This window comes from Podarcis muralis, chromosome 8, assembly GCF_964188315.1.
Source record: "Podarcis muralis chromosome 8, rPodMur119.hap1.1, whole genome shotgun sequence".
In the NCBI taxonomy this organism is placed as follows: domain Eukaryota; kingdom Metazoa; phylum Chordata; class Lepidosauria; order Squamata; family Lacertidae; genus Podarcis; species Podarcis muralis.
Window position 1 is genome coordinate 3,504,644 of NC_135662.1, and position 26,317 is coordinate 3,530,960.

Sequence of the window (26,317 nt, forward strand, 5' to 3'; positions counted from 1 at the left end):
CTTACAAACAGGATGGGTTCGTGGCTGCCTACCATAACGCCAAGGGATGCGGGTGGCGCTGTGGGTTAAACCCCAGAGCCTAGGACTTGCCGATCAGAAGGTCGGCGGTTCGAATCCCCACGACGGGGTGAGCTCCCGTTGCTCAGTCCCTGCTCCTGCCAACCTAGCAGTTCAAAAGCACGTCAAAGTGCAAGTAGATAAATAGGTACCACTCCGGCGGGAAGGTAAACGGCGTTTCCGTGCGCTGCTCTGGTTTGCCAGAAGCGGCTTAGTTATGCTGGCCACATGACCCAGAAGCTGTACACTGGCTCCCTCGGCCAATAAAGCGAGATGAGCGCCGCAACCCCAGAGTCGGCCACGACTGAACCTAATGCTCAGGGGTCCCTTTACCCCTTTACCTTTACCATAACGCCTCTCCTTTCTCCCTCCCCTCCCCCCCCGCCAGGTGTTTGTGCAGCCGGCCAACGTGGCGGTCACCAAAATGGACGTCAACAACCTGGCCATGGTGATGGCCCCCAACTGCCTGCGCTGCCAGTCGGATGACCCGCGCATCATTTTCGAGAACACCCGCAAGGAAATGTCCTTTATCCGGGTACTGATCCAGCACTTGGACACGAGCTTCATGGAAGGGGTCCTATAGCGCTGGTGCCAGCGAGCCCAAACAGAACTGGGCGTATCGCCGACCCGTCAAAAGCCCCCCCACCACCACCACCCTAAACCTCCACCCCAGAGCCAGACGGTCCGCAAGAACTGTTCTTGACGCAGCAAAGGAAACGTCCTTTCGGCACCCGGGCAGAGAGAGAGAGAAAGGGAGGTCGCTCCGGGTTTTGCCCGCCCGGTCTGCCTCTCCGGCGAGCCGCTGGGGTGCACGGCGTTCCCCTGCTGCTTCTGCTGTGGACAAAATGACCCACACTGCCCCACAGCAGCCCCCTGCCTGGAAACAGAGCAGCCCAGTCGTTGGGACGAACAGCAGGAGTTCCTCGCAGGATAGTTCTGATCCGGAGAGTCTGCATTAATGGGCAACCTGGCAAGATTCAGGTGAACTGTGGGGTTGAGCAGGGAGAGGCAGGGGACTGCCTTCCTCCTCCCCAACCTGCACTTTTTTGGGGGGGCGAAGGGGTCAGGACAGGAGTTGGGGGTTGGCGTGGAGCATAAAGGCAGCTGAGGGAGTGTTTGGGTCCAGCACGGGGCCTCTCGTTTCCAAGGTGGCCCTTTTGAGACCAGAGGAGAGGCCCCCAGAGGGCGAGGGCATCACACAGAAGGTGGAAGGAGGGTGCCCCACACCCACAGGTCAGATCCCCATTAGTCCAGACCCTCTTGAGGTGAAGGAGGCTGGCTGCCAGGTAAGACAGGTACTTCTGCTGCTACGTCAACCGGAGACCCCTGAGCCCATCTTCCCAGCCTGTCTCCCACACGGGACAGGCCTGGCGGGAGTTGTAGTTCAGGCTGGCCACCTCCCACCCGAGGCTCCGGGTTGAACGAACGCAAGGGACGGAGCCACGCAGACCCGGGCGCCCTTTTTGGCGCAGTCCTCCCACCCCGTTTCCCTTCCCTCTTCCAGCACAGTCACTGCCAAAGGGGCCAAAGCCATGGTGTCCCCAACACTTTCTCCCCCCTCTCTCTCCCAACGCCCCAGAGAATGGGCCGGTTATGCTGTCAGGCCCCCGCCGTGGGATTTCGGAGCTGGCTACTGAGAAACGTTCTGCTGTGTTGCTGCGCCCCGTCCAGAACCCCCAGCCTCCTTTGGCTATCTGTGCAGCCTGCCCCCAATTTCTGCGTGGGGCAGCCAAGGCCCACAGACTCTCCTTTCTGCGCCTCTCCTGGAATGGCTGGTTAAATTTGGGCTGCATCTCTTGTCGGTTGGGTTGGGAAAGGGGGTGCAGCCCTGCCGGGTCCCAGGCTGCGTCTGTGCTCCCCACCTAGCAGAAGGGCTGGCGTTTTCCCTCCGCCGCATGCAAACTTCTGTTTTGGGAGGCGTCTCGGCATTAAAGAAGCATTGAATCGGGGTGCGGGAGGCATTTCCACACAGGTCGGCGTTGGAGGCCGCCCATTGCACTTTCAACCCTGGGTTTGTGTCATGCGTAAGACTCCTTTCCCCAAAATTCTTGCTTTCTGGCGGCCGTTCTTAATGAAGGCCCCGCAACCCTTGTTTCATAAGGAGGCTTAAAAACTGCTTTCTTTCCATTTGGGGTGAGCTGTGGATTTCGCTCCCCCTTTCCAAAACGTTACCATCTAAGGGAGAGAAACAAAAGCACATTTTTGGGAAAAGCCTTCCCAGCACTGAGAACCTGGGCGTATTTTGGCTTGCTGTCCTACATAACTATTTCTCCCCTTTTGCAGTGGCATCTTTGCAGGAGTCTTCTCGTATTATTCCAACGGAGGCTAGTTTTCTGCGAGGAAAACAACACCTCCCAAAATTTCAGGGCGATAAAGTAACCCTGTCTCTTCAAAATGTTTGAGGATGCCTCTGCCTCGAGCTGTGTGGAAAGGCCTCCCATCCACTCTAACACTGCCAAGAACAGACGTTTTCTTTTATCGATGCTATAAACTCCCAAGAGCCCCTGGGATGTGGGGTGGGGATTTGGGGTGTGTGTCAGAAGTCTATGACAGCTGCCGTAAGGAGACACTTGGCGCCCCCTTTTCCTGTCTGCCAAGCGGCTCCATGGCCCCCCCAACAGGCTTGGATTATTATAACAAAAATGGTGTGTGTGTGATCTTGTGTCCCACAAGGAGGCACAGGGGGCTGGACTAGATGGGGCGCAGAGCGGAAACATCCCCTCCGGAGGCCAGTGCTCCCACTTACGCCGAAGTTTCTTCCACACCGCTGGCCTTCATCACTCAGAGGGGGGGTCCTCTGCCGGGTGTGGAACCCCCCTTGTTGCTTCCAGAGAACTGGTGTGCCGATTCTCAAACAGAGCTTCCCCATCTCACGATGGCTGTTTTGGGCAAGGCTGCAGTGGGGCGTCCGGGCAACCACTGCCAACACAAGAGGGTTTCCTCTCGCGCTCAGACGTCAGGCACGCTCGGTAGTTGTGTGCCAGCTGCTCTGCGTGGCTCTCGATCTAGAGAAAGTGCCTTTATCCAACACAGAGAATCGGCCAGGCCTCCCGCCAACCCCTTAGCGTACAGTCTCGCTTCTTAAAACACACCCAAGCGTCTCAGAAGAGAGACTTCCTTGCCTTTGGTAGCTCCTTCGCTTCCTCCCCTCTTTCTTTTACCTGTTCTTGGCATGTCGGAATATGGGTACAAGAAGCGTGTCTTATTTCAGCAGTGGAGTGGGGTCCGTGTAACTCATTGCTACAGGACGACGCAGTTGCACAAGCCTAAAGGGTTTTTGCAGAAGGCCTCGGTGAGAGGGTCCATGAATGGCGGCCGGGGAGGGCAAACGGCGCCTCTGTAGTCTGGGGAAGTCGAAGGTGCTTTCCCCCTCCGAAAGCATAAACTTTGGGGGTGAAAGCGAGCGGGAGCCATATATGGAGGCAACGTCGAGCGTGAGGATTGCAAGTTGGAGGTGGAAGTAGAGTCAGCGGGGACTTTTACTAGGGGTTGGGAGAGAAGGAAGGTCTTTTGCCAGAGCAGCTGTCTGCATCGATTCCCTGAGTCGCACCCAAATGGAGGCACAAGCCTTCCAGCCAAATCACCCGGGGATTATCCTCCTCTCCTGTCCTAGGGCCACAGCACCCCCCCACCCTTCCCCCAGGGACCCATTGCTGTAGACCCATCTCTTGACCCCAAGAAGCTAAGCGAGACTCTGGAATCAGAGCTCACAGAGAGAAGTGATGCCATCTATGGTGACACAACAGTGCCCTGGGCTACTCAGGGCAGTCCGGACGGGCGTGGAAGCGGCGTTTACCTTCTGGGTGACCTTTTTTGTTGTCAAAAGAGACCCACCCATTGGCTTTTCCATTTGGGGAACCCTAAGGAACTTCCTTGGGCTTCCTTGATGAGAAGAACAATAGCAAACTGTCTCCAAAGACAGCGGTCGTCTTCTCCCCATGTGGAGGCAGCCAGGGCAGTGGGAGTATCCCGTAAGCCATTTTGGATGGCCCTGGCCAAGGGCCGGTCTTAGCAGCCCGAGCTGTGATTTGGAGGACGTCATTGAATTCTCTGTAACTCCACAGACTGATTTAGGAAAGGGGATCTTGGAGAGTTAAATGTGGCGTCTCAGATCCGCTGGTTGCTGAACAGCATCTCCCACCATCACTGACTGTTGGCCGTGCAACTGGGCCTGATGGGAGTTGAAGTTCAGCCACATGTGGATGGCTGCATGTTAGCGCCCCCCCGCCACAGATGTGTCCATCCATTCCCCAGGAGAACCTTTGCCTGTGCAATCTTCCAGGGCCAGAGGGTTTCTGCCTCTCCTCCACTCAGCCAGTAAGAATTTATTATATAGAGGTTTAAAGGGTTAAAAAAATCCATTATAAATTTGCTAACAACATAGTTTTAATCCAGAGGTGTATATATATCTTATTACCCATCACTGGGGCTCTTTATTTGTATGGGGGTGGGGGGTGGGAAATGCTCTAAACTCTATCTTTGCTATTTATTTTATTGCTGTTTGGGGTGGGGAAGGGCTTCCTTGAGTTTGACCAAAAATATATTTATTTCCCCACCCACCCTTTTTCAGGTGACCAGAGCTTTCTAATTGAGATTAAAGGATTAAATAGCACCCATCTACGGTCTGCATTTGGCATTTCGCTGTAGCTGCAGAAACTTTCTAGTCCTTTAAAGCTAAAACGCAACAGCAAGGTGGTTGAGAGAAGGTAAACAGTATCAGGAGGAAAAGGTGGAATTTGGTGAAGAGTCAGCCCCCACCCCTTGCTTCATTGCCTTTCCTGGGATGGGGGGGGGGGCTGCAACTCCATGCCCACCCCGCTTTCCCCTTGCATCCAACTCCCGCTTCTTTGTTTAATTTCCAAGCCTATTTTCCATTAAGTTATTTTGGTGAATGAAGGTAACTTTGCTGCCATTCCGGGAAACCGGCCAAACATTCTTATGGAATGGTGGCCAGGTCTGCCTGTGTGTTTCGCACCCCTCGCTTTGACAATCCATCCACACTTAAAACTGCAAAGGCACCCGGCTGCGATGTGCGTCTTGCTTTTCACCGTTAGGAGTCACTGTGGACTAGCACCTTGGTGTCCGGCCCAAACTGCTCCCACCCACCTGTCCCAAGTAGCTAGCAACACTCGCTCTCCCTCTCTGCTCTCCAGGAAAGTCAGGGCAGCTTACTGAGTGCACCTAGGCTTATTGCAACTACCTACCGCTGTCCAAATTTGACGGACCCCCCCCCCCCATTTCTTGTTCTTCAGACACATTGAAGAAAAGAAGGGGTTAATTGAGACAAGAATCCTGACTTGGTTTTGGACACCTCTTGAGCAAAGAACCTAATCTAAACAAGTGCCTTAACACCTTAATGGGCCATTGACAAAGCTGTAGCCTGAGCCATTTACATTTGCAAATTCCAGTTGGTTTGAAATCCTAACTGCTTGGGACATTTTTTGGGGGGCTGTTCAGCTTGCTCCCTCCTTTTTCCTCTTGGGAACTGGCACTGCATTCACCCAGGTCTTCGTTTTCATACTTTTGGGCAGCTGTTTCAAGAGACACCGCTGCAAATAAATCGTTTGGATCCCTTCATTTCATTTTATTTTTAAACGGAGAAATGCAGTGCGTGCCATAAATTTAACAGGAGGAACAGATGGGCAAATGAGACACATCCGCCGCTGAGAGAGTGTAGGGATTGCAAGCATGTCTGTTTTCAAGCGGCCACAGTATCTAAGGGGTCTTAGCTAAACAGCTCCAACCATGCATGATGCCCTCGGGCGAAGCACTTGTGAGGTCCAGAGGTGGCAGGAATATCCACCAGAGCTGAGCTGGAACCAAACAAAACCCAAATAGCAAGTGGGCAGCAGCTGGCGGGAGCAAATTGCTCCACTTTGCTGAAGCATCAGGGAAGGTCCGGGTGAGTTAGAAGTTTCAGGGAGGTGGAAGCTCAAAGCAGGCCTTTCAGCAACAGTTGGAGGACTCCTCTTCTTCTGTCCTCCTTGAGAGCTTCCTGAAGGCATCTCTGACATGCCGCTGTGGGATTCAGGATTTTGGTCTTGTCCTGGTGGGGCTCTCTCTCCTCTCTTAGGATGAGCCATAAGAGTGCTTTGCCAGAGGAAAAAGTTGTTCAGCATGCTGCTTTCTGAGCAACCGGTGGAGATCTTGCAAGGAACCCTGGGTGCAGCCCTTCTGTTTATTAAAAAAGCATGACGGCTCACTCTCCCCCACTACTCCCTGTAGTCGAGTCGGACGGTGTTTTTTTCCATGCAAATTTAACATGACATAAAGTGGTCAGGTACGGGTAGCAGCTATAGCTTCAAAGGGCCCAATTCCCGACGCAAACATTTTTAGTTAGAAAACCAGTGATGAAAAATTGAAAAAGCAGACTGAAACGAACTGTGCTACAGCGCAGAGGTCTTACACCCATTGCATTGAGCTCAACGAGGTTTGCTTGCAGTCAGGGTTAGTACAGGATTGCAGCTTCACTTGATTTCTGCAGGGCCCTGCCTTTCCTGGAGGCTGCCTCATTTTCATGACGACTTTCCGCAAATGCCGCTTTAGCCAAGGCGGACACAAACCCGGTTCTTCGGTTCTTGAGCTCCATCCACTCAGCAACTGGGTTGCTTTCTCCTTAGGAGTGTCCGAATGTGTCTTGAGTTCCTTTGGACCCTAACCCTAACCCTAACCCAACCCACCAGCAGCGACCCAAGTTAATTATCTAAAATTAATTTGCTCCTTCAGCAAAACACAGACACAAACATAAACTTCGACTTCTTTGTAACGTCTCTGGGATTAACCACTAATCGTTCCGTAGGATCAGGAAGGAGAGAGAAGACTCTGGAATTGGTGAGGAAGGGGATTCGGGCAGTGAGCTCTGGGCTTTGCCCCCTTAATCCCAAACAGCTGGACTCCCCTTGGCAACTGCTCTCATTCTGGGCTACACAGACTTCCTGTTTGACCTACTTAGCATAGGCAGAGGAGTGTAGGATTCGCCTTCTGCTAGCAAGTCTTTTGTAAGTAGAATTCTCTGCAAGCAAGGAAATGGATTTTCTCTCTCTCTGTCTCTTGTGGCGAACCATTCATTAATCACCCTTATAAAATGTGGGGTCTTAGTCCAAACCTCGCTCCACAAAAGAGCACTCTCTGCCTGTGGCAGTACCAGAAGTGATTCATTCACGTCGCATCTCTTCACCCGGAGAGACCAGCTTAATGTTTCGAAAGGGTAAATTGTCTCCGTGTTGTTTCAGCACCAGAAACCGTAATTAAATCATCTTAAGCCGTCACTGGTCCTGTGAGATATTGTAATATTTGCAGCATACAGTAGGATTTAAAAAACACAACACAACAAAAAACACATCCACACTGAACTGCGGGCCTAATTCTTGTCTGGTTTCTAAGGATGGGCGCATATAAATGTTTTAATGCGCTGGCGATGGGGTGTTGTCTGTGCTGACAAGGTGAGCGGCCTTGACAAGACTCGTGTCAAAATTGAGCGGCTTGTTGCCTTGGGATTCCAAAATGGAGTCTAACCACCTGGGTGTGGAAAAGACCTTTTAAGCCAGCCACATGCGCAATATCTATTGCCACCTGGGATTTGACTCTCACCAAATCACCCGTGGCCCAGCACAGCTTGGGGTCCTAACACATGCCGGAGTTCCCTGCAGCCCACCGTGTCATAATGATTTATAATAATTTATTACTTGTACCCTACCCATCTGACCGGGTTACCCCAGCCTCTCTGGGTGGCTAGGTCACTAACTCCCACATTGAGACGGGCAGAGCAGGACTTGAGTGTGTGAAATGCCAATGGCAGAGAAGAAACTAAGTACCGCTAAATCCGGGAGAGGAGCCTAGTGCTGGGGTAGAGAGAGAGAGATTTGGCCTGGTCTCCTTTCCCAAGTTGGTTTTATTTCAAACTTGATTCCAACATTGCAGGGGGCTGTGCTAAACGGCCCGTTGGGTCCCTTCAGACTCTTCCGATTCTATGAAGTGTCTAGAACTGGAAACTATTGCAGACGGAGGTTCAATATAAGGGTTTTTCCCCTCTCTCCTTATTGGGTGGTTTATCATTTTGATTTGCCGGGCGTGTTTGCCCATGCAGAAAACCAGAACATGTTTGACTTACCGGATTGAGGTTGCTTGAACCCCGCGTTTGGCCTTAAAGTTGAGAGACGCAAGCGACTCCATGCTAACCTTCCCTTCCTCCCCACCTGTTTGCAAAGCTGATCTCTCCCCACCCCCACCCCACCCCCCTCCGATCCCCCCAATCTTTTCCTCGGACAATCACCTCAGGCGCTGGGCAAGGGGCAAGCAAGGAAGGCCGTTGGGTCCCTTGTAGTGATGGCTGAATGGAGACGGGACGTTTCCTGGGGCCTCCCGTGGCAATTTAGAGGGGCAACCTACTGTGTAACGTTGTCTGACTAACTCTTGTAATTAAGAAGCATGGAAATGTAGAGGCAACTCCATGTTGTGTGAATAAAAGATGAATATGGACATCCTTTTGGGGAACCTTGTGTCGGATTCTTTTTTTTTTCCTTAAAAAAAAAAAACAAATCAGAAAGCACTACATATTCTCATTTTTGGAAAGCACATCGAGATTAAGCAATTGTGCAAAAGCAACAAAGAACTCAGCCAGAAATGACAGCATAGTGGTGTTGGCCAACTCACATCTTGCATAATGCCTCTCCACCTTTCTTTAGAGTGTGTTACCGAAACAAAGTGAAGCTTCATCTTGGATCAAGTCAGACTGCAAGATCCATCTACCCTTTTGCTGGCCAATGAGGTCTAGCTGGGGTAGGAGGAAGCAACTTTCCCTAGCTCCACTACAGTGGTTGTTGCTGTTGTTTAGTTGTTTAGTCGTGTCCGACTCTTCGTGACCCCCTGGACCAGAGCACGCCAGGCACTCCTGTCTTCCACTGCCTCCCGCAGTTTGGTCAAACTCATGCTGGTAGCTTCGAGAACACTGTCCCACCATCTCGTCCTCTGTCGTCCCCTTCTCCTTGTGCCCTCCATCTTTCCCAACATCAGGGTCTTTTCCAGGGAGTCTTCTCTTCTCATGAGGTGGCCAAAGTCTTGGAGCCTCAGCTTCACGATCTGTCCTTCCAGTGAGCCCACTACAGTGGTACCTCGGCTTAAAGACCCTTCAGGTTACAGACTCCACTAACCCAGAAATAGTACCGGGTTAAGAACTTTGCTTCAGGATGAGAACAGAAATTGCGCAGTGGCGGTGTGGCGGCAGTGGGAGGAACCATTAGCTAAAGTGGTACCTCAGGTTAAGAACAGTTTCAGGTTAAGAACGGACCTCCAGAATGAATTAAGTACCACTGTACTTGAAATATTTCAAGTGGTACCCGAGGTACCACTGTACTTGAAATATTTCTTTAACCAGAGATTCACCTTTCACATTCAGAGAGCACGTCCTCCTGCTCAGCTGTTGACTCCTCCTTTGGAGAGAGACCCTGAAACCCATACCCACCGAGCCACTTCCCTGGGGTAGAAGTATCCGTCTCAGAAGGTGGTGGGCTATTGGAGGGCTTTCAAAAGAATGTTAAGTAAAGGTAAAGGACCCCTGGACAGTTAAGTCCCATCAAAGGCGACTATGGGGTTGGCGCACTCATCTCGCTTTCAGGCCAAGGGAGCCGGCGTTGGTCCGCGGACAGCTTTCTGGGTCATGTGACCAGCAGGACTAAACCACTTCTGGTGCAATGGGACACTGATGGAAACCAGAACGCACAAAAACGCTGTTTACCTTCCTGCCACAGCAGTACCTATTTATCTATTTGCACTGGTGTGCTTTGAAACTGCTAGGTTGGCAGGAGCTGGGACAGAGCAATGGGAGGTCGCCCTGTCTTGGGGATTCAAACTGCTGACCCAATCAGCAAGCCCAAGCGGCTCAGTGGTTTAGACCACAGCACCACCTGCTCCCTAAACAGGTTAAATGGCCAAGTGTCAAAGATGCTTTTAGTAGTGATTCCTGCATTGCAGGGGGTTGGACTAGATGACCCCTGGGGTCCCTTCCAACTACAGTTCCACAGCCAAACTAGCAATCAGAGCTCTCTCTCTCTCTCTCTCTCTCTGGTACCCAACTCTTAGAGCCCAGTACACAGTCTATCCCATGCACTGATGCAAGAATGTGCCCACCCTTGAGTCTTCTTGGAAGAATGTGCCACAAGTTGCACAAAAGACTCCAGATGCAATGCGTGGGTTCCTCTCTCCCAGTCCCAAATCTCCCACCTGTGTGTGTCCCATGTGCAACCTGCCTTAGGTTGATTTTTGGTTCTCTGGCCAGGTCTTGATCTGCCCACCAGGATGTAGAACAGGAATGGTGTACCTTGCAGAAACTCCAGGTATCGGCGAACGTCAGCTACCAGCCAGCACAGGACTGGTGGGGTGTGCATTGCCAACAACCCCTTGGGGGTCTCAGGTTTCCCAATTTCTTCCAGCTGGGCCATGCTCCACCTTCCAACAGTGCTTGGATGCTTGAAGACTGGCTGTAGTTACTTGGCAGGGAGGGAATACAAAGACAACTGCAGCGCATGCTCAGAGGCACTCTTTTTATTGCTATCGTCACATTTTCCAAGGCTGAAATCGGATACAAAGTAGGTCGTGGGGTTGAGCCCACGCTCAAATTAACACTGTCAATGTGAAAGGTGGGGAGGGAAACAGGGATGTCTAAGTCCCTCTTTATTTGCAAATACACCCCTTCCCACATTTCCAATCCAAGTGTACACATTTCTTCATATCTGCGGTGTTTTCGCCCTCTCTCTTGCATCAGAAACTCAAGAATCCACATTAAGAAAACATAAGAATCGCTAGGAGCCAGGAAGCCGCAGCGAAAACACAAATCGAGCCCTATGTTGCTACTCAACACTTCGGCTCAAATTAAATTATTTCTCGCAGGTTCAGGAGTCCCAATCATGAGAAAAGGAAAACATTCACGGAGGAAAAAAGCAGCACTCCTGTTCTTTAAATGGACAACAACCAGGAATTTCTGCTACAGAAGAGCCACAGTGATACACAAAAGCTACTTAAATTGGCCTCTGCCACTGGCACCTTCCAGATGTTTTGTGCTACAACTCCCATCAGTCCAAATCAGCAAAGACTGATTGGAGTTCAAGTTCAAAACATCTGGTGGGTATGAGGTGGACCAAGGGTGATTTAAAGCAATGGGGCTTTGCAGCTTAATGTGTCAGGCGGCCAAGGTTTCAATTTGCAGTTAGCAAATTGGACCCTTCATTTCCATGCTCTGAAAGGCTTAAGCCTTACCTACACTTCCATCTGTAAACCCTTTTGGTGGCCGCAAAAATGGGCGATCCCATCTGTTCTGGAAAATGCTCCAGGATAAAACTTGCAAAAGGATTAAAAGAACAATGACCAGTATTTCCACCTACCCAAAAAACGAATTGCTGCATTGCAGAGGGTGTGTGTGCGCGTGTGTGTGTGTGTTTCTAAACCAGGAGCTAATGTGGAAAATATCTGCTTTTTTTTTGTAAAGGTTTGGTTTATTATTAAGTTAGATCAAGCTATAAATTATTTTCACATTTGACCAGCTAACAAAACAACTGAACCCCCCGCAGCTTCTAAAGATACTGAAAATGACAGCGGCTGCAGATTTTGGTCTCCAAAAGGGCAGATAAAGGGAACCAACAGGAAAACGGGACAAAACAAACCCAAATGTGATGGTCGATACTTGTGTATCTTGCCCACTGTGGCATCTGGACTTCCTTACTTGAGCTGCCTGCAGCCATTTGGTCAGCTGAAAATATCAGTTGTTGTTTTTTGAAAAAAACTGCTCTCTGTGAAACGCTGTGGGACAGATATTTGGGTTGGGGTGGGCCTGCCTGGTGGCAGAAGGGGAGCCCTAACCTAGGGTCTGTTTTATGGGCCAAAGCATCCTCTGATTTGGAGAACAAACCAGTATGCCCTCCCAATCTTTCTCAATTCAATTCCTTGCATTTGCAGCGAAGTAGGATTGGGAAGGTTTTGAGCACCGACTGCCCTTGAAAACTGGAGCAGAGCACTTTGGAGAGCCTTAGCCTCAAATCTCCTGCCAGGATACTGCCCTATCCTGAGTCATCTAACTCAGCATTGTCTACACTGACCGGCAACAGCTCTCCAGGTTTTCAGACAGGGAGTCTCTCTTATTTGGTTTATTTGTTTCTCTGGTCCAGGAGTGCCAACTGACTGGCAGTGGCTCTCCAAGGTCACAGCTCTTCAGCCATCACCCGTTTACTCAAGACCCTTTTACCTAGTGATGCTGGGGATCGAATTCGAATCCACATGCATGTCTCTTGCCAGCAATAATCGCAGAGGAGGCAAGCACACAAAACGTGCAGATTCTCCTTCCCCTCCCAAAAGTGCAACCGAAGAGAGTGGGCAAGCCTACTAGGAACAGCGAGAGTTCTCCAAATATTTTGTCAATTGCAGATGGGCGAGTCACTTGGCCAGAGATTCTTATTCCTATTAACTGCAAACGCCCAGTTCATTTGGGTGAGATGAGCACCCTGGCTTCCCATCACTGCAAATGAGAACAGAATCGACCACCAGAATATTTTGCGCTTGTAAACTTCAGAGAAAAATAGCCTCTCTCGTCCAGTATCTTTCTCTTGCTGTGGACAATGAGATACAAAATGGAAAGCCCTCAGGCGGAAGCTGGGCACAACACACTCTGCCTGCTTGCCCGTTGCTGTGCACAGAGGGGCACTGGATGAAACAGGCTAGTACCATGTCTACTGGCAGAAAAGCTGCTTTTGTTTCCAGCTTAATTATTTCCTTCCACCAGATTTGGGTGCAGGTTGGTGTTTTTCGTTTGTTTTTAAAAGGACACACGCACCCTGACAGGTGTGGTAATGGTGCCCTGGAAAGGGGCATTCCCTAGGGGGCACTAAGGGGCAAGAGCGGCAGCACTGGAGGTGTAAACAGCTTTCAAACTTTGGAAAAGTGGCACCACCAGCTCAAGTCCACCAATCTTCTTGAACCAATCAAACTAAATAGTTTTGATTGGATTTTGATTCATCAATACCGTTTTGAATTTTATTATTGTGTTATTCGCTTCCTCGGTGCAAACTGTTATTCTGAATAATGCTTTTTATAAGGTAGGGGGGCACTGGGGGTGAGTTTACAGAACCAAGGTGGCGGGGGCCCTCTCCAAATTGGGAACCTCTGCTCCATGCTAACAGCAGGAGGCACCCCAGGCAAAAGGGGGAGCCCACCCCAAATTTATAGATGGAAGCTGCGTGGTAGACTTGCCTCGCTCTGTCACCGACATCACCATCGCCTGCAGTGTGGGACGAAGATTGCTGCATGCTGCAAGAGCAATTTGCAAACTGCAGAAGGAGTACAGAAGCAGGAAAGGAAAAAACCTGCTTGTGCCCCAATCTCAGTGGCTGCTGGAATATGCTGAAGTGCTTTCAGAAACCACTGGGCAACAGTGGCTTAAAGGTAAAGGGGACCCCTGACCATTAGGTCCAGTCGTGGCCGACTCTGGGGTTGTGGCGCTCATCTTGCTTTATTGGCCGAGGGAGCCGGCGTACAGCTTCCGGGTCATAAGCCACTTCTGGCGAACCAGAGCAGCGCAAGGAAACGCCGTTTACCTTCCCGCCGGAGCGGTACCTATTTATCTACTTGCGCTGGTGTGCTTTGGAACTGCTAGGTTCGCGGGAGCAGGGACCGAGCAACGGGAGCTCACCCCGTCACGGGGATTCGAACCGCTGACCTTCTGATCGGCAAGTCCTGGGCTCTGTGGTTTAACCCACAGCGCCACCCGTGTCCCAGTCGGCTTACACAGTGGCTTACAGAGCACCAAACCTCAACTTCCCCGGGCAGATGGTAGATTTGTGTCACCAGGCAAAAACTATTTCCAAAACGCCTGACATGTATTAAAACCTGTGATAATCCTTAGAAGTGACCCTGTAAGGCAGGTCAAGTATGACTCTCCAAGTTGTGGGTGGGATCCGGGGGCAAGAGAAAGGCTTGCCTAAGGCCACCGAGGTAAGCAGCTGGTGGCTGCAGAATTTGATCCAGGGACTGCATCCCTCAGTCCCTCCGGCTGTGGATCTCAGGGAGCAAGTGCCATTATTAACATGCCTCCAAGTAAACATGTACAGGATTGCACCGTTAGCCTCTATGTTGCGTTCACGACCCCGGAAAGATTGGTGAGCCCGAAGGCTCCTGCAGAGGAATGCCTATAATAACCAGGATGTGCCCCAGATCACAGCACAAACCATAGTTTACAAAGCCAGTACAAACCACAGTTTCGGTTCTCCTTTGCAAGTGGCTCGTGATCCATGTTTCGCTTTCAAAAACGGTTTGATAATTGCTCACATGCCTCCCTTACGCTGCTTCCCTACAGGTGGAACTAAACTGAGTCATTTTGCTACAGGTGGGACTAAAAACCAGCCATTTTGTTCCTATGACTCATCTCCTAGATCTGTTCATGGTCTTCCTAGCAGTGAGTTGAAACCTGCATTGTCCCCAAAGCAGAGAGGTTTGCAATGCCGGGCCACGCAGAGCCGGGACACCGTTTTCCAAGGACCGGACACGAACGCTCCTCTTACACGGCGCAACTCCAAAACAGCCACTTGCTCACTGCTATGACTCCAGCAATGCCTTGGGCCGGAGGAAACTAGAGCGCTGCAACCAGGCATCTTGGGTCCCTCTGAACTTGCTGGCGTTGGAGGCTGTTTAGAAGGTGCGTTATTTGAAAGAGCTCTGCTTGGCGGCTCCATCCTCTTGCCTGCGGCCAAATGCCCTCAGGAAGATGGGGCTTGCGGGCAGCAGCCCTCACCCTGCCACCTGGCCTTTGGAGCGGCCCTGAGCCCCTCCTAGCCCTGAGTTCGAATTCCCTGCTTTTCAGAAGCCAGCCTCAGCAGAATCCTCGACTCCGCTGCCGCCAGAAACGCCAGTGGGGTGGGCATCTGCGGCCGGGAACCCGGCGCCTCATTCTCCCGCCCGGGGAGTGAAGGCGCAGGGGCAGGAAGTGGGAGCCGCTCAGCAGGCCAGTTCATTGTCTCCCATGGCAGAGAAAGGGAGGCTGTAACTGCTGCTGCTTTTGCTTCGCTTGCTGCGTTTGCCCCACGCCAGGAGGGAGCTGGCGCCTTTGCTCTGCATCAGGGTCTTCCGGCAGTTCTCCTTGTTGCTTTTCAGGAGGCCGCTGCTACTGCCACCAGCAATGCCAGGACCCATCGCTGAAGACTTCTTGTCCACCTTTCGGAGGGAGAAAAAAAATGTTTGCTTCAACTCGCTTGTGGAAATATCTCAGAGGTTATTAAGACGAAAAACGATAACAACGAGAAGATTGGAAGACGGGACTTGTGAACATCAAAGCAGCATAAATATGAGAGGATTGGACCCTCCAGAGCTCAAAGCATGGGTACCCCCAACAAAAATTTTAAATATTTGGACTTTATGATATGTATTGGCACAATTCGGATTAATTAATGAGACATGATTGGATTAATAAAAATCATTAAACAAAAAAACAAAGGGAGAAAAAAAAACGGGGTTTGGGTGGTGGAGAAGGGAAAGGAGAGCAGTAGCTTACTGGCATCTAACTGTTGAATGTTCTCATCAAATTGCAGCAGAACAGAACCATAAAGCGTTAATTGCTTTGGCATAAGACATGCAATGATTCCTGCATTGGGGGGGGGGCTGGATTAAATGACTCTTGGGGTCCCTTCTGACTCTACGTTCTTCATGCACTCAGTTGTTCAGACTTGGGGGGGGGCATAATTCCGCGTACAAACGAAATTACTAAAATTAGTGGTTCCCGGACTTTCCTGGGCCACTGTCTCCTTTGTTCCATAAACTCCCCCCCCCCCGGTGCCCCCTAACCTGTAAAACGCATCATTCAGGACAGAGGTTTGCACGACCCATTAAGGAACACAATAACAGAATAAAATTCAGAACAGTAACAACCAACTACGCATTTATTTTAAAAAAACTGATTAAAGCTGTTTAGTCTGATTGATTCAACACAACTGACGAGCTTGACCCCAGGTGATGCCAGCTTTTCAAAGTCTAATGGCCATTTATTTATTCAATTATTTGAATATTTATTTTTTCCCCCTGCACCCCCCTGCCTCCAAGCACCCGCTAGGTAAATCCTGCTGCCGCCACCCACCAGGAAGCGCTCCTGCCCAGGGCAGCTGTTTACGAGCTCCATCTGGTACGCAGGCTGAGACCCTACCTGCCCGCAGACTGTCTCGCCAGAGTGGTGCATGCTCTGGTTATCTTCCGCTTGGACTACTGCAATGCGCTCTACGTGGGGCTACCTTTGAAGGTGACCCAGAAACTGCAACTAATCCAGAATGCGGCAGCTAGACTGGTGACTGGGAGCAGCCGCTGAGACCACGTAACACTGGTCCAGAGAGATCTGCAATGGCTCCCAGGACGTTTCTGAGCACAATTCAAAGTCCTGGTGCTGACCATTAAAGCCCTAAATGGCCTCGATCCTGTATACCAGAAGGAGTGTCTCCACCCCCATCATCCAGCCCGGAAACTGAAGTCCAGAACTGGGGGCTTTCTGGCGGTTCCCTCGCTGCGAGAAGTGAGGGTACAGGGAACCAGGCAGAGGGCCTTCTCGGTGGTGGCGCCTGCCCTGTGGAATGCCCTCCCAGCAGATGTCAAGGCAATAAACAACTATTCTCCTTTTAAAAGACAACTGAAGGCGGCCCTTCAGTTTTTAATGTCTGATGCTGTATTGTTTTTAATATTCGGTTGTAAGCTGTCCAGAGTGGCTGGGGAAACCCAGCCAGATGGGTGGGGCATAAATAATAAATTATTATTATTATTATTATTATTTGGGAACCACTGATCTAAGTGACGCATCCTGCTGTCTCCTGAGCAATCCAAAGAGAACTGTAGAGTTGGAAGGGGACTCCAAGGGTCATCTAATCCAACCCCCTTCCCTAATGTGGGAATCTCAACACGTACGTCCCCCATCCAATCTGAAACTAGACCAGACCCTGCTTAGCTTTGCAAATGTGCCAGCAGTTTTATTGCTGCACCACTAGGAGGACTACCCTGACCCCCCTCCAACGGGCCTTTGCTCATCCCAGCCCCTACCCTGCTTACCACGCTCTGCCCTTCGGAGTACTGCAGGGTGATGACGCCGACATCCGCTCCCTCGTCCCCGGCCACCTTCAGGAGTTGCACCACCTCTGCATGCTTGGACCACTTGCAGTCCTTGCCGTTGATGGAGACGATGTAGTCGCCTTCCTTCAGGCCGGCGTCCTGGAAACCCAGCGAGGAGAGGTGAGGCCCAGGGAGGCTGGGAAGCCCCCCGCAGAACAGGTAAGAGGGAGGGAGGGGAAGGGGCACAGAGACCTTCAGGAACCCCAAGGCTGCGAGGGATTTCGTGCGAAGAGATGCGTCTATGGAGGGGACTTCCTCTCCTATCCAGTAGGGATAGGAAAACACACCTGCTTTTAACTCCACAGGAAACTAATTTCAGGCTTACCAGCCTTACGAGACTGCAGGTGTAGCTTACCAGCTAACATCCTCACTGCGTCTGTGAAACTCACTGCCACTAGAACAGAAAAACAGCAGCCACGAAGGCAAAAACCACTGACCATCTAGTTATGCAAAACGTAAGTCAGCTCCTCCTGAAATTTACCTCGGGAAATGGGAAACACTACCAAGCATTCAGCTTAAGTCCCATAAAGACAGCTTCTGAGCAGCTTAAGGTAAAGGTAAAGGGACCCCTGACCATTAGGTCCAGTCATGGCCGACTCTGGGGTTGCGGCACTCATCTCGCTTTACTGGCCGAGGGAGCCGGCGTACAGCTTCTGGGTCATGTGGCCACTATGAGTAAGCCGCTTCTGGCGAACCAGAGCAGCGCACGGAAACGCTGTTTACCTTCCCGCAGGAGCGGTACCTATTTATCTACTTGCACTGGCGTGCTTTCGAACTGCTAGGTTGGCAGGAGCAGGGACCGAACAACGGGAGCTCACCCCGTCGTGGGGATTCGAACCGCTGACCTTCTGATCGGCAAGTCCTAGGCTCTGTGGTTTAACCCACAGCGCCACCTGCACTGCTTACCCACCTGCTTAACACCCCAGGAGCATGTCGGTCTGCAAAAATCCCAAGAGATAAAAGTAGAAGCAGCAAAGGCGGGCACATAGCACAGTCTCTGCTCGCTTGGCAAAAACCCTGGAAAGGACGGGATTTGGGAAGCTGTGGAAGGACCTTGAATCTCCGCCTCATAGAGACAAGCCCCGTGGAAGAAAAGTTGCTGTGTACTCCTGAGCAGATCCTGTTTTTATCATAATGAATTAACTTCACTTGCTCCGTGTGAGTTATTATTTATTAATTCCGTTCATCCAAAGCCGTCAGGGCGGTTCACAGCACAGAAATACAAAATGAAAACACAAGACGTGTAATAAAAACATTATTTCTTAGGGAGAAAAACCTAATGCATTACGGACTCTCTCTCTCTCTGGATACACTTCTAGATATTTTCTCTGCGTACTGAACCGATTTGTACGTTCTCCACCTTAGGGTAGAAATCCTTCAGGTGCGGGGAGCTGAAGGCTCATCTAACAACCGTTCGCATTGCAGGACCTGCGTGCGCAGTGGAACCTCGGTTTTCGAGCATCTTGGAAGTCGAACATTCGAACAAACGCCGAAAACCCGGAAGTAATTGCTTCCGTTTTCAAATGCGCCTCAGAAGTCGAATGGCAAGAAGTGAGGTTACAGGGAACCAGGCAGAGGGCCTTCTCGGTAGTGGCACCCGCCCTGTGGAACACCCTCCCTTCAGATGTGAAGGAAATAAGCAGCTATCTTATCTTTAAAAGACCTCTGAAGGCAGCCCTGTTTAGGGAAGTTTTTAATACTTAATGCTGTATTGTTTTTAACACTCGATTGGGAGCCGCCCAGAGTGGCTGGGGAAACTCAGCCAGATGGGCGGGGTATAAATAATAAATTTTTATTATTATTATTTCTCAATTTTCACCATTGAGATTGCCGAAAGCCCTTTGGGCCTCGTTTGTCAAATGTTTCGGAAGTCAAACAGTCTTCCGGAACGGATTACGTTCGGCAACCGAGGTTCCACTGTATAGGGCAGCTTCCCACACGATGAGCAAGGCACCCCATGTTCACAACCGCAAGAGCAGCCACTTACCGCCGCACAGCCTCCAGCGATGACTCCAGCGATGAGCACCGGGGAATCCCCTCGGAGAGTGAACCCAAAGCCGTTCTCGCCTCGCACCAGGCGCACCGTCCTCGGGGGAAGCCACTTGTTCTTGGCGGAGAAAACCGACAGTGGGCCCTGCGGGAGGCAGATGGAATAATAATAATAATAATAATAATAATAATAATAATAATAATAATAATAATAATTTATTTATTTATACCCTGCCCATCTGGCTGGGTTTCCCCAGCCACTCTGGGCAGCTTCCAACAAATTATTAAAATACAGTAGTCTGTTAAACATTAAAAGCTTCCCTAAAGAGGGCTGCCTTCAGATGTCTTCTAAAAGTCTGGTAGTTGTATTTCTCTTGGACATCTGGTGGGAGGGCGTTCCACAGGGCGGGAGCCACTACCAAGAAGGCCCTCTGCCTGGTTCCCTGTCATTTGGCTTCTCGCAGCGAGGGAACCACCAGAATGCCCTCGGAGCTGGACCTCAGTGTCCGAGCAGAACAATGGGGGTGGAGACGCTCCTTCAGGTCTACTGGGCCGAGGCCGTTTAGGGCTTTCAAGGTCAGCACCAACACTTTGAATTGTGCTCGGAAACGTACTGGGAGTACTGCAGGAGAGAGACTTCCGGGGATGGGGGCGCATTTCGCATCCCCGAAATGCATGGCCCTCCTGGCGCCAAGAACTTCAGAGCAGCCCCCATGGAGCAGAGAATTAGCACCCAGTTCCCAGGGGGGCCAGAGAGATGCCTCCGTGGGGAGCCTGAAAACATTCTCCCCACTCGGGGTTCCCAGAAACCGGCACTTGGAGATGTACCACCTCTGCTCCAAGGCAGTGGCTCGTGGGATCGTCCTTTTGGTAGGGACAAATCTCTTGCTGTGCAGACGAGTGTGCTCTGAATTTCAGACTGGACTACTGAAATCTGCTCTATGTGGGACTGCAAAGAAGTTTGGGTATTGTTCTTAGTCTTTGTTAAATTTATGCGCTGCTCCTCATTCGAGGACCACAGGCAAGTTTACAGCATAAAAACACAAAAATATATAACACAGGCACAAACAAAACAATAATCCTCAAAGTTCCTTCTTCTTCTTCGAGTCATACCTCAGGTTACAGACGCTTCAGGTTGTGCGATTTCGGGTTGTGCACCGCGCCGATCCCGGAAGTACTGGAATAGGTTACTTCCGGGTTTTGGTGCTTGCGCATGCGCAGAAGCACTAAATTGCGCTTTGCGCATGCGTAGAAGTGCCGAATCACAACGCGCGGGTTGCAAATGCTACAGGTTGTGAATGTGCCTCCCGCATGGATCACGTTCGCAACCTGAGTGTCCACTGTATTCTTATTATTATTATTGTAGCCAAAGGCCTGGGAGAAGAGGAACCAGGCACTTAACGATGCAACTCAGGTGCAAGGCAAGCCTCCCTTGGGGAATGCATTCCACAAACATGGAGCCACCACCAAAAAGGCCTGTTCTCCCACTGCCACACTCCGGACCTCTCATGGAGGGGGCGCAGGGAGAAGGGTCTGAGATGATGACCACAGGGTCCGGGGCAGTTCATATTTGGATAGGCAGTCCTTGGGAGGGTCTTGCAGTCCTGAGTCATTTATCAGTCAAAACCAGCACTTGGGCCTGGAAACTAACTGGTAGCCAGCGCAGTTGGACCAGGACCGGTGTAATATGCTCAAACCGTCTTGCCAGTCCGGTGAGCAACCTGGCTGCCGAATTCTGCACCAGCAGAAGTTTCCGAACTGTCTTCAGAGGCAGCCCCACACATAATGCTGGCCCATTTCACTGCGTGACATGGAGCTCTATAGCATTACAACGGAAGGACAAAATGGGGAAAACAGGAGGGCGGACCTCTGGGATCTGCTGGCAACGGATCCACTCTACTCTACCACTGCTGCTCACCCCAAAACCTGGCCCCCTTTGGTACATACCAGCCGATGGAAGATGTCTGTGACTTTCACCTTGGAGAAGTTGGGAGATTTGATTTCCGGCCTCTGGTGAGTTTTTGCTAAAAGAGAAAGAGAGAGGGAGAAAAACAAGGCTGAGAGAGAGGAGGGGCGCAGGAAGTGGTGCTTTGAACCAGCCTTTGTCAACCAGAATTCTTGGGACTACAACTCCCATCAGCGTGTGCTGGCTGGGGCTGATGGGAGTTGTAGTCCAAAATGTCTTGAAGGCACCAGGCTGCGGAAGGCTGCTTTTAAACCACTGCACAAATATATCAGTACGTATCGCTTCTGGAGCTGGATCCCTAAGGACTGCAAGTAGATAGAAGCCGAGGAAAAGCAGGTATTCCGCAGAAATCCAGCGTTTTATTCTGGGCACACAGAAACCAGCATCCCTTCAGCTGTCTCTTCCTTTCCTTGGGCATGTTTCTAGTCCTGTTAAGAGATCTCTTTTGATGACGCCTGGCAAAATCTCTGAGTCCAGAAGGGAAGCTCCCTAGAATTTCCCCTCTGCTCAGAAGACAGATTTCCCCCTTTCCTGTAACTCAGCAGGTTGTTTTAAAGCATTCTTAAAACATTGTGCGTTGATGCTGTAATAACCTGCTTTGGGACTTTGGGGTGAAGGGCAGGTAGTTCATCTAGTATAGCATCTAGATCAAGGGAAGTAATAGTGCCACTGTATTCTGCTCTGGTCAGACCTCACCTGGAGTACTGTGTCCAGTTCTGGGGACCACAGTTCAAGAAGGACACTGACAAACTGGAACGTGTCCAGAGGAGGGCAACCAAAATGGTCAAAGGCCTGGAAACGATGCCTTATGAGGAACGGCTAAGGGAGCTGGGCATGTTTAGCCTGGAGAAGAGGAGGTTAAGGGGTGATATGATAGCCATGTTCAAATATATAAAAGGATGTCATATAGAGGAGGGAGAAAGGTTGTTTTCTGCTGCTCCAGAGAAGCGGACACGGAGCAATGGATCCAAACTACAAGAAAGAAGATTCCACCTAAACATTAGGAAGAACTTCCTGACAGTAAGAGCTGTTTGACAGTGGAATTTGCTGCCAAGGAGTGTGGTGGAGTCTCCTTCTTTGGAGGTCTTTAAGCAGAGGCTTGACAACCATATGTCAGGAGTGCTCTGATGGTGTTTCCTGCTTGGCAGGGGGTTGGACTCGATGGCCCTTGTGGTCTATTCCAACTCTATGATTCTATGATTCATAACCACAAGGGGTCTTAATCAGGAAGACCAAAATTTCAATAAGGAATGGGGAAAATATATAATTTACCTGAAAAAAATCATTATAAACAATTACAATTATTAGTAGGATTGGAATGACGCTCGTAGTTAAAAGTTGTGGGGTTTTTTTTTGGAGATTTAATAAAATTGGACGAACAGAGAAGATGCAGGAGAAAAAGTTAACGTAAGGGAACTTATGGAAATTGTTTTATTTGTTTGCTTGATGACTGTTGGTAAATCTGAAAATTTTATTATTATTATTATTAATCACAAGGAGTCTGGATTTTTTTAAAAAAACGCTTTGTGCATTTGCATCTGATCTTGCTCACTTACGGTGGATGTCGGGGGCGTCCGCCGTCTCGAAGAAGTCTTCCTCGTGGTCGATCTCCGAGTACTTGCCAAGCGAGCGCTTGTGGGCGAAGCAGAGGACCTCCTGGAGGATGTCCATCTTCCTCAAGATCTTGCACAGGCTGTGGATCCTCATGGCTTCCTCGTGCCTCATGATGGCCTTTCTGAGGTGAGCCTTGCCTACAAACACACCCAACAAATATATACTGTATTTTTCGCTCTATAAGACGCACTTTTTTCCTCCTAAAAAGTAAACAGAAATGTCTGTGCGTCTTATGGAGTGAATGCACTGGACGGCAGAGGGATCCCTCGGCTACCGCTGCAGTTGCGAGCTGAGGGATGCCTCCGCAGCCGGAGCCATGGCTCCCGTCTGTTGCTCGCTGTGAAGCCAGCAGAGCAAGAGGCGCTGTGCAGCTATCGCTCTTGCTCTGCTGGCTTCAGCGATAGCTACGCAGCGGCTTTTGCTCTGCTGGCTTCATCGCGAAGCAGGAGGAGGGACGGATGGGAGCCCACCTCGCTGTAAAGCAAGCAAAGCACCTGTCCGGGTTCTCCTCCTCCTCTTTACAGCGAGGCGGGAGCTGTGGCGGGGGCCGGCCGCACCGGCCGCAACTGTCGGAAATCAAGCCTTTATCAGGAGAAACTGGCAACTCTCCCAGGCACCCGGCTTGGCCTCCTGTTGACCTCCCTGTCTGCTTTCCCGGCAAGATCCAGGCAGAGGTTGCGATAGGCGATCCTTTTCAGCGTGAGAAGAACACCCCCCCTCTTTCCTGCCCCCGCCTGGCAGGAAAAAGAGATAGACAGAAAACGTATTTACATGCCTTTATTTCTGTCTTTGCAGCGTTACAAAAAACATGACTGCTCTCCTCAAACTCCAGCAGTCGAGAGAGAACAAACACTTCCTGTACAGCTCATATTACACTCTGAGCTAATTCCGGTGCCCTCTGCACTGTGAATTGACTGTCCCTCTGTTTCCCACGGAACAGTCCCAACATTCCATCATGTGAGGTCTTCAATCTACCAGCAGCTCGCAGCTGCATTGCTTCTATATCGTAACAGCAACATCTGGGGGGCCGCGCTCGCACTCGCAGCTCTCTGCCCCTACTAAAATCCACGGGTTAGGGGGCGCAAATTACTTGCCTTGCCCCGGGTGCTGACAACCCACGCTACGCCACTGGGCGGGAGGAGGAATGGGCAAGCAAAGTGAGAGCTGCGCAAAGTGAGACAGAAGCCATGTAAGCGGCTCTCGCTTTGCTTGCTTTACATGCTCTGCGCAGAATTTCCCCCCCCCCCTTGCTTTCCCCCTCTAAAATCTAGGTGCGTCTTATGGAACGAAAAATACAGTAATTATGTGCAAAGGCAAGGAGAGCTCTGCGGCTGGGTCAGGCCAAAGGCCAGCTCAGGCTGACCGGAACAGCACTGTAAAACATCTGGAAGCCACCCTGGGCCCATAACCTAGCGTGCCAACATAAATTAATAACGCAGAGTTTTTAAGTGAAAGAGTAAGAGCTTTACTGAGTTAAAATAAACTTCTTCATAAACAACATGGTTCCAAACGGTTTGACTGAGATTCCATACTGACTCTGCTCACAACTGAGGCAGGCGGACCCTGACTGAAATCTTACCGAGAGAAAATGGCTGCTAAGTCACATGTCAGAGCGACTCAACAGTTAGCAGTTAGGCCTGAATAACTATAGTAGGACCAAACGATTGTGCAGTCCCAGCACTTCCCAGCCTGCTTTGCTGCTTCGGCTCTCATGTGTCTTTGTCACGTGACACCAGGTTGGCCAAGGATGCTCTGAGCCAGTATCAGCCAGGGGAGGGAGGATGGAGGGATTCTGGGAGGGGGACTTACCCAGCTTCCTTCGCTCTTCTTGGTCCTGCAAGAGCAGCCGGGCGCCTGGGCCCTCTGGTGGCGTGACATGGAACTGCAGGAAAGCTTTCTCGTGCTCCGGGAGATCCGCGTCAGACGCAGCTGCGGGAAACAGACCAGGAAAAGGCTGACTTGGGAGGAATCACAGAATCGTAGCATGGGAAGGGACCCCTGAGGGCCATCTAGTCCAACCCCCTTCAATTCAGGAATCTCAGCTGAAGCATCCACGACAGATGGCCCTCCAACCTCTGCTGAGAAACCTCCAAGGAAGGAGAGTCTCCCCCCCCCCAATTTTTTTTTATTCATTTTATAACAGAAATAAAGATCACAAACAGAAAAACAAACAATACAAACAAATTATTGTCATATCCTTATTTTTCTAAACATTGTTAAGTGGGCTTCCCCAAGTCCCACCTATCTGATTTTCATTTTACTTCATCTTTAGCAGTTTACATGTATCATAGTTTCTAACCATCTTTTTTAAATCACATTTAAAATAACTTTACATTTTATCGCTTACAAATAATATTATTTTAAAATACACTATCTTCTACTTTTAACCCTACAGCCTCTATCCACTTCCAAAGCCATTCTAAGATTTAAATATTAACGTATTTTTTTCAAATATTCCTTAAACTTAAGGAAGGAGAGTCTTGTGGGAGTCTGTTCCGCTGCTGAACAGCTCTTACCGCCAGAAAGTTCTTCCTGATGTTTAGTCGCAATCTCCTTTCTCGCAACTTGAAGCCATGGGTTCGAGTCCTACCCTTCCGGAGCAGCAGAAAACAAGCTTTCTGCCTCTTCCATGGCCCTTCAGGTATTTGAAGATGGCTTTCCTATCTCCTCTCAGTCTCCTCTTTTCCAGGCCAAACACACCCAACTCCCAAGCCATTCCTCATAAGCTTTTACTCAGAGTAGACTCATTTAAACGAATGAGCATGGCAGAGATAGGTCCATTAATTTCAATGGGTCTACTTTGAATGAAACTTAGTTGAATGCTACCCATGGGTGACTTACACTGACTTAATAGGTTTAATTTAAGATGGCTGTGCTGTACTGCTTGCTTAACTTGAGCTGAAGGTGGTTTTCGTTGTTTTTCTCCCTCTCACACTTTTCCTCTCTTTTTCCTCCCTTGTTCAATTTGCTGTTTTCCAAAAAGATGAAGAAAAGCCGCAAGCCGCAAGGCAAGACATGCCAGACTACTCGAAACCCAGCTGGTTTCTAAACACTGCCCAATTCTCCGGGCTATCGCCGCTTGCCAAGTCTCTAGTCTTGAGCGTGGCAGAGACCACATGACACAAGTCCTTTTGAGACGCGAAACAGACCGACTATCGCCCTGAAGATGTAATCTCCCCTGCATTTATTATCATTTGCCAGCCAAAGCCACGGCTAATCTGCTTACGTTAGGAATGAACTTTGGGATTAGGGCCGCTCAAAGCGCCAGGAGGAGACAGTGAAGCGCTAAGGAAGCTCAGCTAAGCATCTTCCTCCCTGCTCTGAAAACAACACCTTGGAATCAGCCGCCGCTGCCCTAAGCCCATTATGGTCCATAGAGGCTGGCATCAGAGGCGCCACGTGCCAGTTTGGCTTGGGGCTCAGTCTGGCCAGGAGTTTTCTGACAGGCTGCCGAGCCAGTCGGAGACTGTTTTACTCCAGAGATGTACAAAATGGGGAGAAGCAGTGAAGCCAAGACCACACTGGTTTCTGATCCAAATCAGCTGCAGACTGGCCGATTCAAAATCGAGCCCA

General features: G+C 50.4%; 2 protein-coding genes across 3 annotated transcripts in view; one reads left to right on the forward strand and one right to left on the reverse strand.

Annotated features, from left to right (window-relative positions):
* The window catches only part of ARHGAP39 (Rho GTPase activating protein 39), a 198,933-nt gene extending 190,383 nt beyond the window's left edge, over nucleotides 1-8,550 (forward strand). For both annotated transcript variants that reach the window (XM_028736038.2, XM_028736039.2), the window contains one exon: nucleotides 446-8,550. In XM_028736038.2, the coding sequence (XP_028591871.2) occupies nucleotides 446-640 (195 nt within the window). In that variant the 3' untranslated portion in view covers nucleotides 641-8,550. The remainder of the gene's footprint in view (nucleotides 1-445) is intronic.
* Nucleotides 8,551-10,581: 2,031 nt separating this feature from the next.
* The window catches only part of RHPN1 (rhophilin Rho GTPase binding protein 1), a 54,386-nt gene continuing 38,650 nt past the window's right edge, over nucleotides 10,582-26,317 (reverse strand). Inside the window, exons 10-15 of the mRNA XM_028736040.2 lie at nucleotides 24,554-24,673; nucleotides 22,687-22,881; nucleotides 21,112-21,188; nucleotides 19,163-19,309; nucleotides 17,116-17,274; nucleotides 10,582-15,246 (exon numbers count right to left, since the gene is read on the reverse strand). Of these exons, the coding sequence (XP_028591873.2) occupies nucleotides 15,031-15,246; nucleotides 17,116-17,274; nucleotides 19,163-19,309; nucleotides 21,112-21,188; nucleotides 22,687-22,881; nucleotides 24,554-24,673 (914 nt within the window). The 3' untranslated portion in view covers nucleotides 10,582-15,030. The remainder of the gene's footprint in view (nucleotides 15,247-17,115; nucleotides 17,275-19,162; nucleotides 19,310-21,111; nucleotides 21,189-22,686; nucleotides 22,882-24,553; nucleotides 24,674-26,317) is intronic.